Source organism: Chenopodium quinoa, unplaced genomic scaffold, assembly GCF_001683475.1.
Source record: "Chenopodium quinoa cultivar QQ74 unplaced genomic scaffold, ASM168347v1, whole genome shotgun sequence".
Lineage (NCBI taxonomy): Eukaryota > Viridiplantae > Streptophyta > Magnoliopsida > Caryophyllales > Amaranthaceae > Chenopodium > Chenopodium quinoa.
The window spans coordinates 2,943,601-2,958,497 of record NW_018742651.1 but is presented as its reverse complement, the minus strand read 5'-3'; the positions used below and the strand labels follow the sequence as shown (position 1 = coordinate 2,958,497).

General features: G+C 44.9%; 2 protein-coding genes across 2 annotated transcripts; both read right to left on the bottom strand.

Annotated features, from left to right (window-relative positions):
• Positions 1 to 9,108: 9,108 nt before the first annotated feature.
• LOC110722163 lies at positions 9,109 to 9,438 on the bottom strand. Its single transcript, XM_021901428.1, has one exon. The coding sequence runs from the start codon at positions 9,436 to 9,438 to the stop codon at positions 9,109 to 9,111; it is 330 nt and encodes a 109-aa protein (XP_021757120.1).
• A 2,502-nt stretch (positions 9,439 to 11,940) lies between these two features.
• On the bottom strand, positions 11,941 to 12,789 carry LOC110722162. Its single transcript, XM_021901427.1, has one exon. It carries the CDS (start codon positions 12,787 to 12,789, stop codon positions 11,941 to 11,943), a length of 849 nt encoding a protein of 282 aa, XP_021757119.1.
• Positions 12,790 to 14,897: the final 2,108 nt, after the last annotated feature.

Sequence of the window (14,897 nt, the reverse complement as noted above, 5' to 3'; positions counted from 1 at the left end):
GGTTCAGAAGTTAACAGGTTGTCTGGCGGCCTTGGGAAGATTTCTAAGCCGATCAGGCGACAAATGCCTATACTTTTTCCAGGAAATTAAGAAAAAGGCAAGGTTTGAATGGGGGCCGGATGCTGAGGCGGCCTTCCAGAAATTGAAAGTTCACTTGCATTCCTTGCCGAGGCTGGTCAGCCCTTTGCCCAAAGAAGTACTCTACATGTACCTGGCCGTCTCTGATCATGCGTTAAGCGCTGTTCTCCTTGCTGAAAGAGACGGCTGTCAGCTCCCGGTCTACTTTGTCAGTCACGTACTGAAAAATGCCGAGTTGAGGTATCCCTTAGTGGAAATATTTGGTCTTGCACTCTTCATGGCTGTTAAAAAATTGAAGCCCTACTTTTTGGCACATGCAGTCGTCGTGTATACAGACCAACCTATCAAGCGGCCACTGACCATCATGGAGTCGTCAGGCCGAATGATCAAATGGGCCATAGAAATACAGAGCCTCGAAGTTACCTTCGAGCTTAGAAAAGCAGTGAAGGGGCAAGCCTTTGCTGACTTTATTGTTGAGATGACTCGTCCTCCTGACTTTCAAGTTCCAGACCAAGTCTGGAAGGTATATGTGGATGGAAGCTCTACTTCAAATGGTTGTGGAGCAGGCGTCATATGTCAGTCGCCAGAGGGCGACAGGTACGAGTATGCTCTACGCTTCAGTTTTCAGGCCTCAAACAATGAGGCAGAATATGAATCTTTACTAGCCGGAATCCGCATGTGCAAGGCGGCAGGGGTAAGAAAAATAGACGCCTGTTCCGATTCACAATTGATAGTGAGTCAGTACAATGGCGAATACGAAGCAACCCATCCGGCCATGATCAAGTATTTACAGGCGGTCCGACAAGCAGTCGGCTCCCTTGAGGATTTCCATCTTACCCAAGTGTCGAGATCAGAAAACAACCAGGCGGATGCACTTTCAAAATTAGCATCATCCGCCTCCTGTGATACTCATCGAACTGTTTATTGGGAAGTAATGGAGAAGAGAAGCATCGAGGAAGACCCTATTGGAATCCTAGACAGAAGCTCAACCTGGATGGATCAGATCAGGGCATATCTGACAAACGGTACCCTGCCGGATGATCATCAACAGGCGGTAGCACTGAAAAAACGAGCAACCAGTTTTGAAATAATAAAGGGAGAACTTCACAAAAGGGGGTACCTTCAACCCTTCTTAAAGTGTGTTACTCCAGAAAAGGGATGAGAGATACTAGACGATCTTCACTCTGGTTACTGTGCTTCCCATATAGGCGGTAGGACGCTTGCTCAACGGGCAAGGCGGCAGGGCTACTTTTGGCCTACTTTAGAAGCAGATGCAATGGAGATGGTGAAAAAATGTGACAAGTGCCAAAGGTTTGGCAAGCTAATTCACCGTCCGGCTACTGACCTCACTACCATTCATAGCCCACTACCGTTTGCTAAGTGGGGCATGGATATTCTGGGTCCATATACGCCTGCTACAGGCGGAAGGAGGTACATACTTGTTGCCGTCGACTACTTCACTAAATGGGTAGAGGCGGAGGCTGTAAAGGGAATCAAGACGAAGGATGTAATTTCATTCATCTGGAAAAATGTCATCACTCGGTTCGGGGTTCCCATGTCTATGGTTTTTTATAATGGTCCCCAATTTGAGACGCCTGTTCTCAAAAGCTGGTTGGGTAACCAAGGAATTGCACACTACTTTGCATCTGTCGGCCTTCCATAAGCAAACAGCCAGGTAGAAGCCTTTAATAAAATCATCTCAGACGGTCTCAAGAAAAAGATTGAACGATCAGGCGGCCTATGGGCGGATGAATTACCACATGTTCTCTGGGCCATTAGGACGACTGAAAAAGGGGCGACTGGAGAAACTCCATTCCTACTAACTTATGGTGCGGAAGCTGTTCTTCCAATAGAACACTACGAGCCGACTCTTCGAGTAATGCTATATGACGAAGAGGCAAACTGGGAAGCCATGCGCCTGACATTAGACTCACTTCTTGAAAGGAGGGGGAATGCTGTCTTGCGCCATGAAATTTACCGCCTGAGAATGACTAGATCATACAACAAAAAAGTACACAGGCGTCCACTCAAAGTGGGGGACTTTGTACTTAGAAAAATGGAAGCAGTTGGAAGGGCTAATGAGTCTGGCAAACTAACTCCCAATTGGGAAGGACCCTACCGAATCTATGAAGAGGTCAGGGACGGTACCTACCGTCTGGAAACACCAGACGGCCAACCGTTGCCTCGAACTTGGAATGCAGATAATCTTAAGAAATATTTCTTTTGAATGATATAAATAGTCAAGGGCTACTTAATAAAAGTTTGCATACTTAATATTCAATTTTGTACTAAGAGGGGCACGCCTACTAACAAACAGTCGGCTACTCTCCATACTCAGTTTTCATTTTTACTTAAGAGGGGCATGCCTACTGACAAACAGTCGGCTACTCTCCATGTTTAATTTTTATTCTTACTTAAGAGGGGCAGGCCACCTATACATTTACAGTCGCCTACTCTCCATTGAGTATTTTACTCTATCTTCAAAGCATGCCGTCTGTACCTTTACAGTCGGCTACTCTCCATTGAGTATTTTACTCTATCTTCAGAGGGGCATGCCGCCTGTACCTTTACAGTCGGCTACTCTCCATTGAATATTTTACTCTATCATCATAGGGGCATGCCGTCTGGATATATAGTCGGCTACTCTCCATAGAAGAGGGCCGACTGGTTCCAAAGCACACAACCACCCCCCTTATACTTAGCTAAAAATGACAGGGCCTGGCCGACCCTGTGCCTAAACAGGCGGCTACCCTCCTCTTACTTAGCACCTACGTTCACCAAGAACTAACCAAGGCCACAAGCAGAATGATCAGTCCAGGCGCCAAGCCAACTGATCCAATCTTCAAACTAATATGACCTGTCCCAACATCATAGCAGGCGTCCGGCGGTATCCTTCCGGATGAAATTCGTCGCAGAGAGCAGCTCCCTTTTGGGTGGAACATTGCTCTATAAACTAATTACACGACACCTATACGACTGTCCCCAAGGGCAACCACGTAGCTGTTTTTTGAGACAAGGATAACTCTATCACTAACCAAACCAGTGGTAGCAGTTGACATCTGAGTCAGATGACCGCCTGTATTACTTGGGATAAATGCAGGGGGTACCTCTTGAGTTAATAGCCAACAAACATTGGCGAATCAAAAGGTTCAGTCGGCCTCCGCCGCCTGGTACCTTTACTACTCAAGCAGGAGTGACGGCGACTGAGTAACACCAAAGTTAACTCATAGTCACTCTCTCAAACTTAGTATGGAGCCTAAAAGGTATGAGTCGTCCGCCTGTTTTTAGCAAACAGGGGCTCTCAACCACTACTCCTGCTAGGTTAACAACCTATGAGTTAAAAGCCAACAAACATTGGCGAATAAAGGGGAACAACCGGTACCCACCGCTTGATACCTCTACTACTCAGTTACTTGGTCACACTAGATTAAATATGACGGGGAACAATCGGCCTAGACGGCCTAAAGTCTCTAGCCTAAAAGCATGACAAGTAGGAAACAACTTTCCTACTTGGTTAATTTTACAAATGACAGGACCGCCTGCCTAAAGGGGATCCAGTCTTTAAAATGGTTTGAATACCGATTGGATAAATGGCCGACTGATCGTCTTGCCTGGAAACAGACAACCAGTCGTCCAGGGGCATAGGCGGCGTGACTAACTATCCGTACCTGTCTGCAACTATCGGCCATGTAAAACAGTCGGTATAGTGTACAATTGGATATCAGAATATTCAATACTTAAACAAATTTGAAGCAAAACAAAAATATTCATTAAAAAGAAGCCGGTCATTAAAGACCGGAAAAATATTCAGAGCCCCGGCCCCCTGGCCGGGTAAATACAAAAAAACGGCACGCATGCCGTGGAAAGAAGACATAAAGCTTAAGAAGGGGGCAGATCTTCAATATTAGCAGCTGCCGCCTGGTCAGCACTCTTCTTGCTGGACTCGGCTTCAGCTGCATCCTTCTTTGATGCATTACCCCCAAGCGGCACAAGCGCCACTACCGGCTGCTCCTCCTCCTCCAACGCCTCTTCCTCAGCAGCCGCCAGGATCTCTTGATTATATCTATCAGAACACTGGCGGTACGTTTTTTCCCATGAGGAAAAGTCGGCATTGGGGAAGAGGCGGCCCCAAGTCATGCGCTGGATTTGAGCAGAGTCTTCCATCATCTCCCGGACCAGCTCTTTCTTTTCTTGCTCGGCCTTTTTCGAGAGCTCCTGAGTAAGACTCTTCTCCTGGGTCACCAGGCGTACCTTTACGCTCGCCAAGGATTTCTCCAAGGTTTCGTATGAGGACATCTTTTGGCGAAGAGGTCTCAGCTCGGCCTTGAGGTTGTTGATGGTCGCCTCCAGCTCGCTATTCCTCTTCTGGGCCGCCTCTAACTGAGCTCGGATAGCGGCGGTGGCCTGCGCCTGATAATAAAGAATATCAATGGTCAGAACTTCATTTTGGGCAATTTGAAACATTGCCTTATCACAGTCAGAGGCGGCCATAGCTTTTGCAGCCTTTACCTCTTTGTTCTTCCGGTCAAGCGGCTTGCGAAGGCCGTTCACTCGAAGCAGGGCCTAAGTAAAAAGGGGAACATGCGTCAGTTTCCAAACAAAAAAGAAAACAGGCGTACTGGAATTCAAATACTAAAAAATATGCTAAGTATACCTCAGCAAGGACCCCTGCAATCCCGTCTAGGTCAAGGGTGCCGACACCCCTGACCGCCTCCCTTTCAGCTGGAGGAACGACCTTGATCATAGACTTGGCCACCTCGACCAAGTCAGGCTCCTGAGGGCCGGCTGCATCAAGCATAAACAAACGGATTAGACCTAGTAAAGAAGGGAGCAAGTCTAAAATTTACAAGGATAATTTCATACTTCTAGGTGGCCCAGCTGGAGTTTTAGAAGAAGTGGCCGGCTGTTTCTCAGCCGCCGCATGTTTCCTGGCAGAACCAGGAGAGCTCGCAACAGTCGTCCTCCGGGCCTTGGGGTCCGGCTGTTGGGAAGAAGAAGCTCTTGGAGCGCCCGTCTAAAAAAGAAGAAAAGAGTCAGTATATGCATAAACACAACTCCAAAAAGAGGGTGAAAGGTTCGAAGCCCACCAAGGGTGCCCCCTTGTTGGGGGAGTCGGTTGAAGACTGTTGCATGATGGAGGCCCGCAACATGGCCGCCACAGTCTTGGAGGCGGTAATTTTGCTCATGGCGTCCGCTGCAAAAACAAATAGCAAAGTTAATAAAAGTCATAACAAGAAATGCATGGAACAACAGAGTATTCGACAGGCCGGCTACCTCTTGAGCACCGACTGCTGAGGCCACAGGCGGCCAAAAAGTACTCGTCGTAGAGCCATTTGAAGCTCGGGACGCAGTGCAGGGGTACTTGCTCTCGTACCCCTGAAGTAGAGTTCACCTTCGACTCTACTTTGAAGAGTCCTTTATCTAGGATCTCTTTCTTAGCCTTAGGGGGAACAGGCGGCATGCTGCGGCCGCCTGCAAGAAGGGGCGGATTCCTGTTCCACCTGTTGAAGCCCTTGTTCAGCTCTGTGTCTGAACTCTCAATGATAAGGAAGGTGCCCTGCCAGTCCTTCCATTTGTTTGCTTTACCTCTCGTCATGAGGTAGCCCCTGTGGCTCGTCAATTGATACCAGCCGGTACCGCCTGCCTTAGGGGTCCGGCTGAGGTAGTTCATGTGGGCGAAAGCCTCAAAGTTCGGCTCCACCCCGTGCAGTTCGCACCCGGCCACATAGCCGAGTACGTTGACCCAGGAGTTCGGGGCTAATTGCCATAACCCCAACTCATACCCATCCAAGATCCGCTGAACAGCCGGATGTAGTGGGAAGCGCAGCCCAGCCTTGATGGCCGCCTCGTAGCAGCAAAAGCAGGCGCCATCATAACTGGTACCAGCCGGCCAGACGACTGTGTCTTCTGGATCCGGCACGAACACTAAAAAGCCGGGGCCCATTGTGTGGTTTGCGATAAAGCTCTCCACTTTCTCTTGCATGGCTGTGATCCGGCCCCGAGGTACCGTGCAGTAGTAGGGGTATTTTGCTTTCGGTGAGAGGCGGATGGCTCCGCCCAATCGTCCCCCTTCTCAACTGCGTGAGAAAGCCTCGCCTCTTGTAGGCGACTGTTTTTCTCTTCTGTGTCCAGAGAAGCATGGCCAGAAGAGCTAGACTCGGAATCGTCCTCTGACGAGTCCGAAGAGGACGACTCCTCCCCTCTCCCGGAGGGGCCCGCCTCCTCTCCTTTAAAAGGAGCAGGAGAGAATGTAGAATTGTCAACTGTAAAATAGGAAGGGGTCACTTTGACTCCTCCCTCAGAACTGTCGGCTTTCAAGCCGCTTTGTTTCACTTCCACATCTGGCGCCTGGTCAGATGTTTCACTAATCGGCACCCTGTGGGAGGAGCCGTCTGAGTTTGAGATCCTGGCAGTCTTTTTTGTTCTGGCCATCATGCTCTGCATAGACACAGATACAGTCGGACTTTGTATAAAGGGCAAAGATGGGTCCAGAAAAGGGCAGGCGGCACTCCTAGTCCTAGATTCAGCCGTCCCCGGTGACCGGCTGATCACTAACCTAGGTCGTGTCGTGTGCTTCCGTGGTGCCATTTCAAAAAAGAATAAAGTAAAGAGAAAATTAAGAGTAAGAGAACCGACGGTCACCTGAACGAGTGACGATTGATGAAGTTCTGAAAATCCTTTGCAGTCGGCTTGTCAGAGCAGGCGGTAGGCAGAAAGGGTCCAAAATGTCAGAGCAAGATCAGGGGTCCGAATGTTCTCTCACAAAGTTTTCAAGTGTGAAAATGACCGAAGTCAACACTCCTTTATATAGGCGAAGTGAGAAGGCGAAGGGTCACTTCCAGAATTCAAAATTTTGGCGGGAGAATCTCTCGGCCTCTCGCCGAGTGACACCTGTAGCAGGCCGTCGCCTATTACAGGGCGATACCTGTCACAGGTAACACGTGACTAGTCACGTGCCACCTGTGAGGGGCAAATGATTAGGGGATTTTGCTCCCACCAATCGGAATGCGCCACGTGGGCCAATCAGGTCCTGCCAAGTGTTTCCCAGTTGGACCTCTCAAGGCTTGCCACGTGGCACACGCTTATTCGTCCGCCTTGGACCTATTATGTCATGACACGTGGCATACTCCATGCCTAATGGAGAAGTCGGCCACCCAGGCCCAACTTCCGAGGGAAGCCCAATCAGCCCAAGGTTAACCTAAACCTAGATTGGCACGTTTCCCGAGGTTATAAATACCTCCCTTAATCCTCATTAAGGGAGATTACGCAGATTACACACATTAAACTCTCTCACCTAGAGAGACCCAATCACTTTAATTTCCGCATTAATTACTCCTTAATCAAGTACTAACTTGACCGTCGGAGGCGGATCTCCAGTCATCCGGAGCATCCGTTTGTTTTGCAGGTACAGGCGTCCGGTTCCAGTCTCGGAATTGTAACTCTCCCCGAAACATAATGCAATCAAACAAACCAAGACAAAATAATCACCTCGCAACCACACAAAGAGACTAAGTCCGCAAATCGACCAACCAAAGCTCAAACAAGGCCAATGGACACAACACAATCAAGTCAAGTTCTAAGTCTCCCACCTAAAACAAGCAAATCACCAAGCAACAAAGACCACTTCAATAATGCATCTACAACAATTTTGTATCGATTTCATGCAACATTATCAAACAAACCAACACAACAATCTACCTAAACAAGCATGTTCTTCCTTCATAAAAATCAATTTTTCAACCTCACTTACAAAAAATCCAATTCTTAAAACACACCAAAATTCATTCAAACTCAATAATGCTTTTCAATTATCAACTATCAATCACTCACAAACAATTCAAACAAACTTTCTCAAGCAAATTCATGCAAAAATTCAAGGAATAACATGAAATTAGTAAAAGGGAGGAACGATTATACCGAGCTTATCGTGGGTGTAAAACCCGCAAATGAACCTTTCTAACCTTCCACTTGCTTGCTTGCACTTACTCCTTCAACCAATTGTCTTGAACTTCAACTCCAAAGAAAACCCCCAAATTGATTTTTCAAGGTTAGGGTTTGAGTATTTTGGGTGATTTTTGGGTTTGAATGTGAGAAAGAAGTAGTAGATTGTGAAAAATGTTGAAATGGAGTGAATATTTTGGAGAAAATTGTTGAATTTGGGTGAGAATTTGGGTGAGAATGGAGAATTTAGTGGGTTTTGAAGGAGGAAGTTAGAATTTTAGAGAGAGGAGGAGTGAGAATCGTGAGATAGAGAGTGTGAGGGAGTGAATTTTTTTTTTTTTTTTATGTTATAACCGTGCTGCTTCCAGTCAATTTCGGGGCGGCACGGACGTGCAACAATTGGCACGGACGTGCAGAATCAGACAGAAGCTTGAATAAGACACTACTTGTTTGGCACGGACGTGCAAAATTCGGCACGGACGTGCGTAATTTGGCACGGACGTGCAGCCTCTGACAGAAACTTAGTTAACATACTGACTTGTTCAACATGGACGTGCAGGACTTGGCACGGACGTGCTTAGCCACCTTGCACGGACGTGCTTAATTTGGCACGTCCGTGCCAATCTGAAGAAATTTAATTCAAAGTTTCTAATTGCTTCTGACTGCCTCTGCACGGACGTGCGATACTCTGCACGTCCGTGCAGACCTGATGCTGCACGATCCTCTTTTTGTTTTTGAATAATAGTAATAGTAAGGCATAATAATAATAAAATTATTATCATTACCATTATTATTATTATTATTATTATTATTATTATTATTATTATTATTATTATTATTATTATTATTATTATTATTATTATTATTATTATTATTATTATTATTATTATCTACTACTTCACTTCCACAAAAACCTTTTCTTACTTTTCTTTTCATCAACACCTACAAAAGACATTTGAGAGAAAAGTTAGTAATAGTAAGAGTGATGGAAATTAAATAATAGTTTGTGAGAGAGAGAGAGAGTTGAGAAACTCGGGTTGCCTCCCGGAAGCGCTCTTTTAACGTCACTAGCTTGACGACATTGCGAGATCAATGAGAGTAGGGAACATCAAACTCATCAAGGTGAACAACCTTGGCTTCCTCATGCACAAAACCGTCAAAGTATGCCTTAAGCCTTTGGCCATTCACCTTGAACGGTTCACCATTGTTATTTGAGATTTCTATCGCTCCATATGGAAACACCTTCTTAATGGTGAAAGGTCCACTCCATCTTGACTTAAGCTTACCCGGAAACAACTTCAACCGGGAATTGAAAAGTAGGACCTTATCACCTTCCTTAAACTCCCTTTTGCTAATATGCTTGTCATGCCAAGCCTTGGTCTTTTCTTTGTAAATCCTTTCACTCTCATATGCATCCATTCTTAATTCTTCCAAGGCGTGGAGGTCAAGCAACCTCTTCTCACCGGCGCTTTGAAGGTCGAAGTTCAATGTTTTGATAGCCCAATGAGCCCGATGCTCAAGTTCTACCGGCAAGTGGCATGACTTCCCATAAACAAGCTTTTATAGTGTGGTGCCAATAGGTGTTTTGAACGCGGTGCGATAGGCCCATAGAGCATCATCAAGCTTTGTAGACCAATCTTTTCTAGACCTATCCACCGTTTTCTCAAGGATCATTTTTACCTCCCGGTTTGAAATTTCAGCTTGACCACTTGTTTTGGGGTGGTAAGCTAATGACACCTTGTGCCTCACACCATATTTCTCAAGGAGAGCTTGAAAGGATCGCTTTGCAAAGTGTGAACCTCCATAACTAATCACAGCCCGGGGCACTCCAAACCTTGGGAAAATTACTCTTTTGAAGAGCTTGACCACAACCTTAGCATCATTAGTAGGAGATGCAACCTCTTCCACCCACTTTGATACGTAATCGACGACCACTAGAATGAACTTGTTCCCAAAAGAGCTCGGGAAAGGCCCCATAAAATCAATGCCCCATACATCAAAAATTTCAAGTTCAAGGATGTTGTTCAAAGGCATTTCATTTCTTTTTGAAATATTACCGGTTCTTTGACACCGTTCACAAGCTTTCACCACGCCCCACACATCTTTTAACATTGTTGGCCAAAAGAAACCGCATTGCAATATTTTCGCCAAGGTCTTGATGGCACTCATATGTCCTCCACGAGGTGAGGAGTGACACATTGTGATAACATCTTCAATTTCATTATCCGGGACACACCTTCTAAAAAGGCCATCAACACCTTGTTTGAAGAGCAAGGGGTCGTCCCAAAAGTATTGGTGAACATCATGAAGAAACTTCCTTTTTTGTTGATAGGAGAGGTCGGGAGGGAGAATAGAGCAAGACAAGTAGTTTGCAATGTCCGCAAACCATGGTGTCGGTGCTTGGAGAATAGCAAATAGTTGATCATCCGGGAATGAATCGTCGATTGGCAAGTTATCAAGATCGCCTACAAGGATAGGCAACCGTGAAAGATGATCGGCCACCACATTTTCGGCACCCTTCTTGTCCCTAATCTCAATGTCATAGTCTTGTAAGAGCAAGACCCACCGTATCAATCTTGGCTTTGGTTCCTTCTTGGACAAGAGATACTTCAAGGCCGCATGGTCGGTGAAAACTATGACTTTAGATCCCAACAAGTATGACCTAAACTTCTCAATTGCATAAACAATGGCTAGAAACTCCTTTTCCGTGGTTGTGTAATTCCTTTGTGCATCATCCAAAGTTTTGCTAGTGTAGTAGATAGCATGGAGCTTCTTATCCTTCCTTTGTCCAAGAACGGACCCAATGGAAAAATCCGATGCATCACACATAAGCTCAAAAGGAAGCTCCCAATTAAGGGGTTGAATGATAGGAGCCGAAATCAATGGCTCCTTCAACCTATCAAATGCTAGAAAACAATCATTAGTAAACACAAAAGGGGCATCCTTTACCAACAATTGAGTGAGCAGCTTTGCGATTTTTGAAAAATCCTTTATGAACCGGCGATAAAAACCCGCATGTCCAAGAAAGCTCCTTATCCCCTTCACATTTGTAGGGGGTGGGAGGCGCTCAACGACCTCAATTTTGGCACGATCTACTTCAATGCCCCTACTAGAAATTACATGACCAAGAACAATTCCTTCCTCTACCATGAAATGACATTTTTCCTAATTCAAAACCAAGTTCACCTCTTGACATCTTTTTAATACTTCAATCAAATTTGAAAGGCAAATGTTAAAAGATGAACCAAAAACAGAAAAGTCATCCATGAATACTTCAATTGATGATTCAAGCATGTCGAAAAAAATAGACATCATACACTTTTGGAATGTGGAAGGTGCATTACAAAGTCCAAATGGCATCCTTCGATAAGCAAAGGTGCCAAAAGGGCATGTGAATGTAGTCTTCTCTTGATCCTCGGGTTGGATCGGGATTTGGAAGAATCCCGAGTATCCATCCAAGAAACAATAGTGACTATGTGATGCTAGTCTTTCCAATATTTGATCGATGAAGGGGAGTGGGAAGTGGTCTTTCCGGGTGGACTTATTCAATTTTCGATAATCAATACACATCCTCCACCCGGTGACCGACCTCGTAGAAATGGTCTCACCCTTATCATTCTTGATGATGGTCATGCCTCCTTTTTTAGGCACAACTTGAACCGGGCTAATCCACTTACTATCGGAGATAGGAAAGATTATGCCCGCTTCAAGAAGTTTTAAAACTTCTTTTTTCACAACTTCCTTCATGTTTGGGTTGAGCCTTATTTGGTGCTCAATCGAGGAAGTATGATCATCATCAAGTAAAATCTTATGCATGCATATAGTAGAACTTATCCCCTTAATGTCATCAATTTTGTACCCAATGATACCTCTATACTCCCTTAAAACAACTAGAAGTTTCCCAAGAGAGGTATCATCAAGTTAATCATTGACAATAACGGGATAACTCTCACTATCATCAAGAAAAGCATATTTAAGTAAAGGAGGAAGGGGTTTAAGTTCAACCTTGTGAGGAGGCATAGTTCTCTCCTCTTTTAACTCCACATTAAGCACTTCCACTTTCTTTTCGTTGTAGACTAAAGGTTGGTTGAGCAAAAGATCATACCCCCTCGTTTCTTCACCTTCCTCAACTAAGCCTCCCGTTAGGATAGCTTGTAAAGGATCTCCTTCAAACAAATTTTCTTGGGACTTCTCTAAGTCCCTTTCCAATGTATCAACTCTATGAACTTCATCATACAATGGATTTTTCAATGTTTGTGGAAATGAGAATGATATTTTCTCATCTCCCACATTCAAGGTCAATCTTCCTTGCTTCATATCAATCACAACACCCGCGGTGTTCAAAAACGGTCTTCCCAAGATTAGGGGCACCGTAGTATCTTCTTCCATTTCCATTACCACAAAATCACATGGCACAAATACTCTTCCAACTTGAACCGGTACATCTTCAAGAATTCCCAAAGGTAGCCTAACCGTGCGGTCGTCCAATTGTAAGGACATCCTTGTTGGCTTCAAGTCTCCCACTTTCAAACTCTTAGCAATAGAATAGGGCATCAAACTCACACTTGCCCCAAGATCACATAAAGCATCCATAGCCTCTAAGTCTCCAATCTTCACCGGTATTGCATAGCTACCGGGGTCACCAAGCTTTTGAGGGAGCTTGTTTTGAATGATTGCACTCACCTCCTTAGGAAGGGAGATGGTTGCACTCTCTTCAAGCCTACTCTTGTTGGATAAAAGATCCTTCAAAAAAATTTCATATGTAGGCATTTGTGACATAGCATGAAGAAAGGGGATATTCACTTGAAGTCCTCTCATGACTTCAAGAAAGTTTGAAAACTTTTCATTCAATTCTTTTCAACAATCCTATGAGGGAATGGAATGGGAGGCTTGTATACTTTCATGGGGGGCTTTTCTACCTTTTCCTCATCTCCCTCATTTCTTACTTTGTGGCTCCTTTCTCTCAACATCAACTATCTCATTTTCAAACTCATCCTCATTTGTCACCACAACTCCCTCATCTCTCTTTTGTGGCTCCTCTTCACTCATAACCGGCCCTTCATAACCTCTCCCCGATCTCAAAGTAATGGCCTTAGCTTGCTCTTTTAGGTTCACAACCGTTGAGCTTGGGAAGTGACCACTAGGATTGGAGGATGAACTTCCAACTTGTTGCGCAATTTGAGCCAATTGATTCTCAATTATCTTGTTGTGTGCTTGAAGTTGTTGGATGTTCTCTTGCATATCCGCATTGCTTCTTCCTTGTTGTGTAATGAAGGTTTCAAGTGCGGCTTCAAGGCTAGATTTTTGAGGAGGTGGAGGAGCGGGTTGGTTATATTGTTGCCTTTGTTGGTTTTGGTCCCTTTGGTTAGGGTGACGGTAAGGATCTTGTTGGTTTTGTGGATGAGACTGATTGTATTGGTTTTGAGGGGGGCCTTGATTTTGTTGTTTCCAACCCGTGTTTTTTTGGGGTTTCCAACCTTGATTGTAGGGTTGAGAGTATTGATCGTTTCTTTGCCCGATAGCCGCAGCTTGTTCTTGGTTAGTTAAGTTGCAGTAGGAGGACAAGTGATCATTTCCTCCACAAGTTTCACAAGACATGACTTGTTGTGAAGAAGAGCTTGGAGATGTAAGGGTGGCTTGATCTAGCTTGTGAGCTAGCATGTCAAACTTTTATGCAATAAGGTCTATTTCACTAAGGTCGTGGATTCCGCCCTTCTTTGCTTGAGGTTGCCGTCTATCACCTCCGTAAGCATAGTGCTTTGCCACTTCTTCAATCATCTTGTATGCATCATCCACCGATAGCTTTTTAAGGCTACCACCGGCCCCGTTATCAAGGTTGGCCCTTGAAGTAGGAGTAAGACCATCATAAAAGCTTTGAACAATGATCCATGATGTGAAACCATAGTGTGGGCATTTTCTAGTGTAGTCCTTGAAATGCTCCCAAGCTTCATTTAAGGTTTCATCAATCTCTTGGTTGAAATTAGTGATTTTCCTTCTTAGTTCGGCGGTCTTTTCGAGTGGACAATACTTTCCAAGGAAAGCTCTAGTAACTTCATCCCATGTGGTCAATGATCCCTCTTCTACCGTTCTCAACCAATGCTTTGCTTTGTCACGGAGGGAGAATTGAAACATGTGCATACGGATGAACTCTTCCGTAATGTTGTTTTGCTTGATGGTTGTGCACAATTCGAGAAAGTTGTCCAAATGAGCAAAAGGACACTCATGAGAACTCCCACCAAATTGATCACTTTGTATCATATGGATGAGTTGAGGTGAAAGTTCAAAATTATTTGCATTCGTAGTAGGGAGACGTATGCCACTCCGAAGTGTGAAGGCATTGGGGTGGTCATAATCCCGTAACAATGGTGGAGGAGGATCTTTATCACCCATGTTATCTTCTTCGTTGGCTGCAAAGATTTCCTCCGGATCGGAATCCGAATATACAATAGAGAACTCGGGTGTACCTTGCAAAAGCCTCCTCACGTTTCTCAAAGTCCTATTTAACTCTGGATCAACGGGAATAAGCGGTGATTGCTTACTCTTCCGTGTCATGCAAGGTCAAACAAAGCTAAGAAAAACGTTAGCAATGACTATCACAAGTTGAAAACACAAATATACAAAAATAAATAGGAAAAATTATAATACAAATATACACACTTAGACTCATTCAACAATAACACATTCAATGTGACTTTGCCTCCCCGGCAACGGCGCCAAAATTTGATAGGTCGTCGTCGAGCCTACCAAAGATAAAGTCCTATCTTGGTCTCACTAGCTAATAGACAGGGTAAGAAAGGGTCGAACCCAAGAGAGGCGTTGAATCAACCACCGAAATACTACCGCATAAATAAGCTAAATGAAGTCGAAATTGGTTTGGT

What these genes read in the sequence shown, in the direction of transcription:
- LOC110722162 (XM_021901427.1), bottom strand. Translation starts at nt 12,789, where the DNA reads ATGCCTACATATGAAATTTTTTTGAAGGATCTTTTATCCAACAAGAGT.
- LOC110722163 (XM_021901428.1), bottom strand. Translation starts at nt 9,438, where the DNA reads ATGGATGCATATGAGAGTGAAAGGATTTACAAAGAAAAGACCAAGGCT.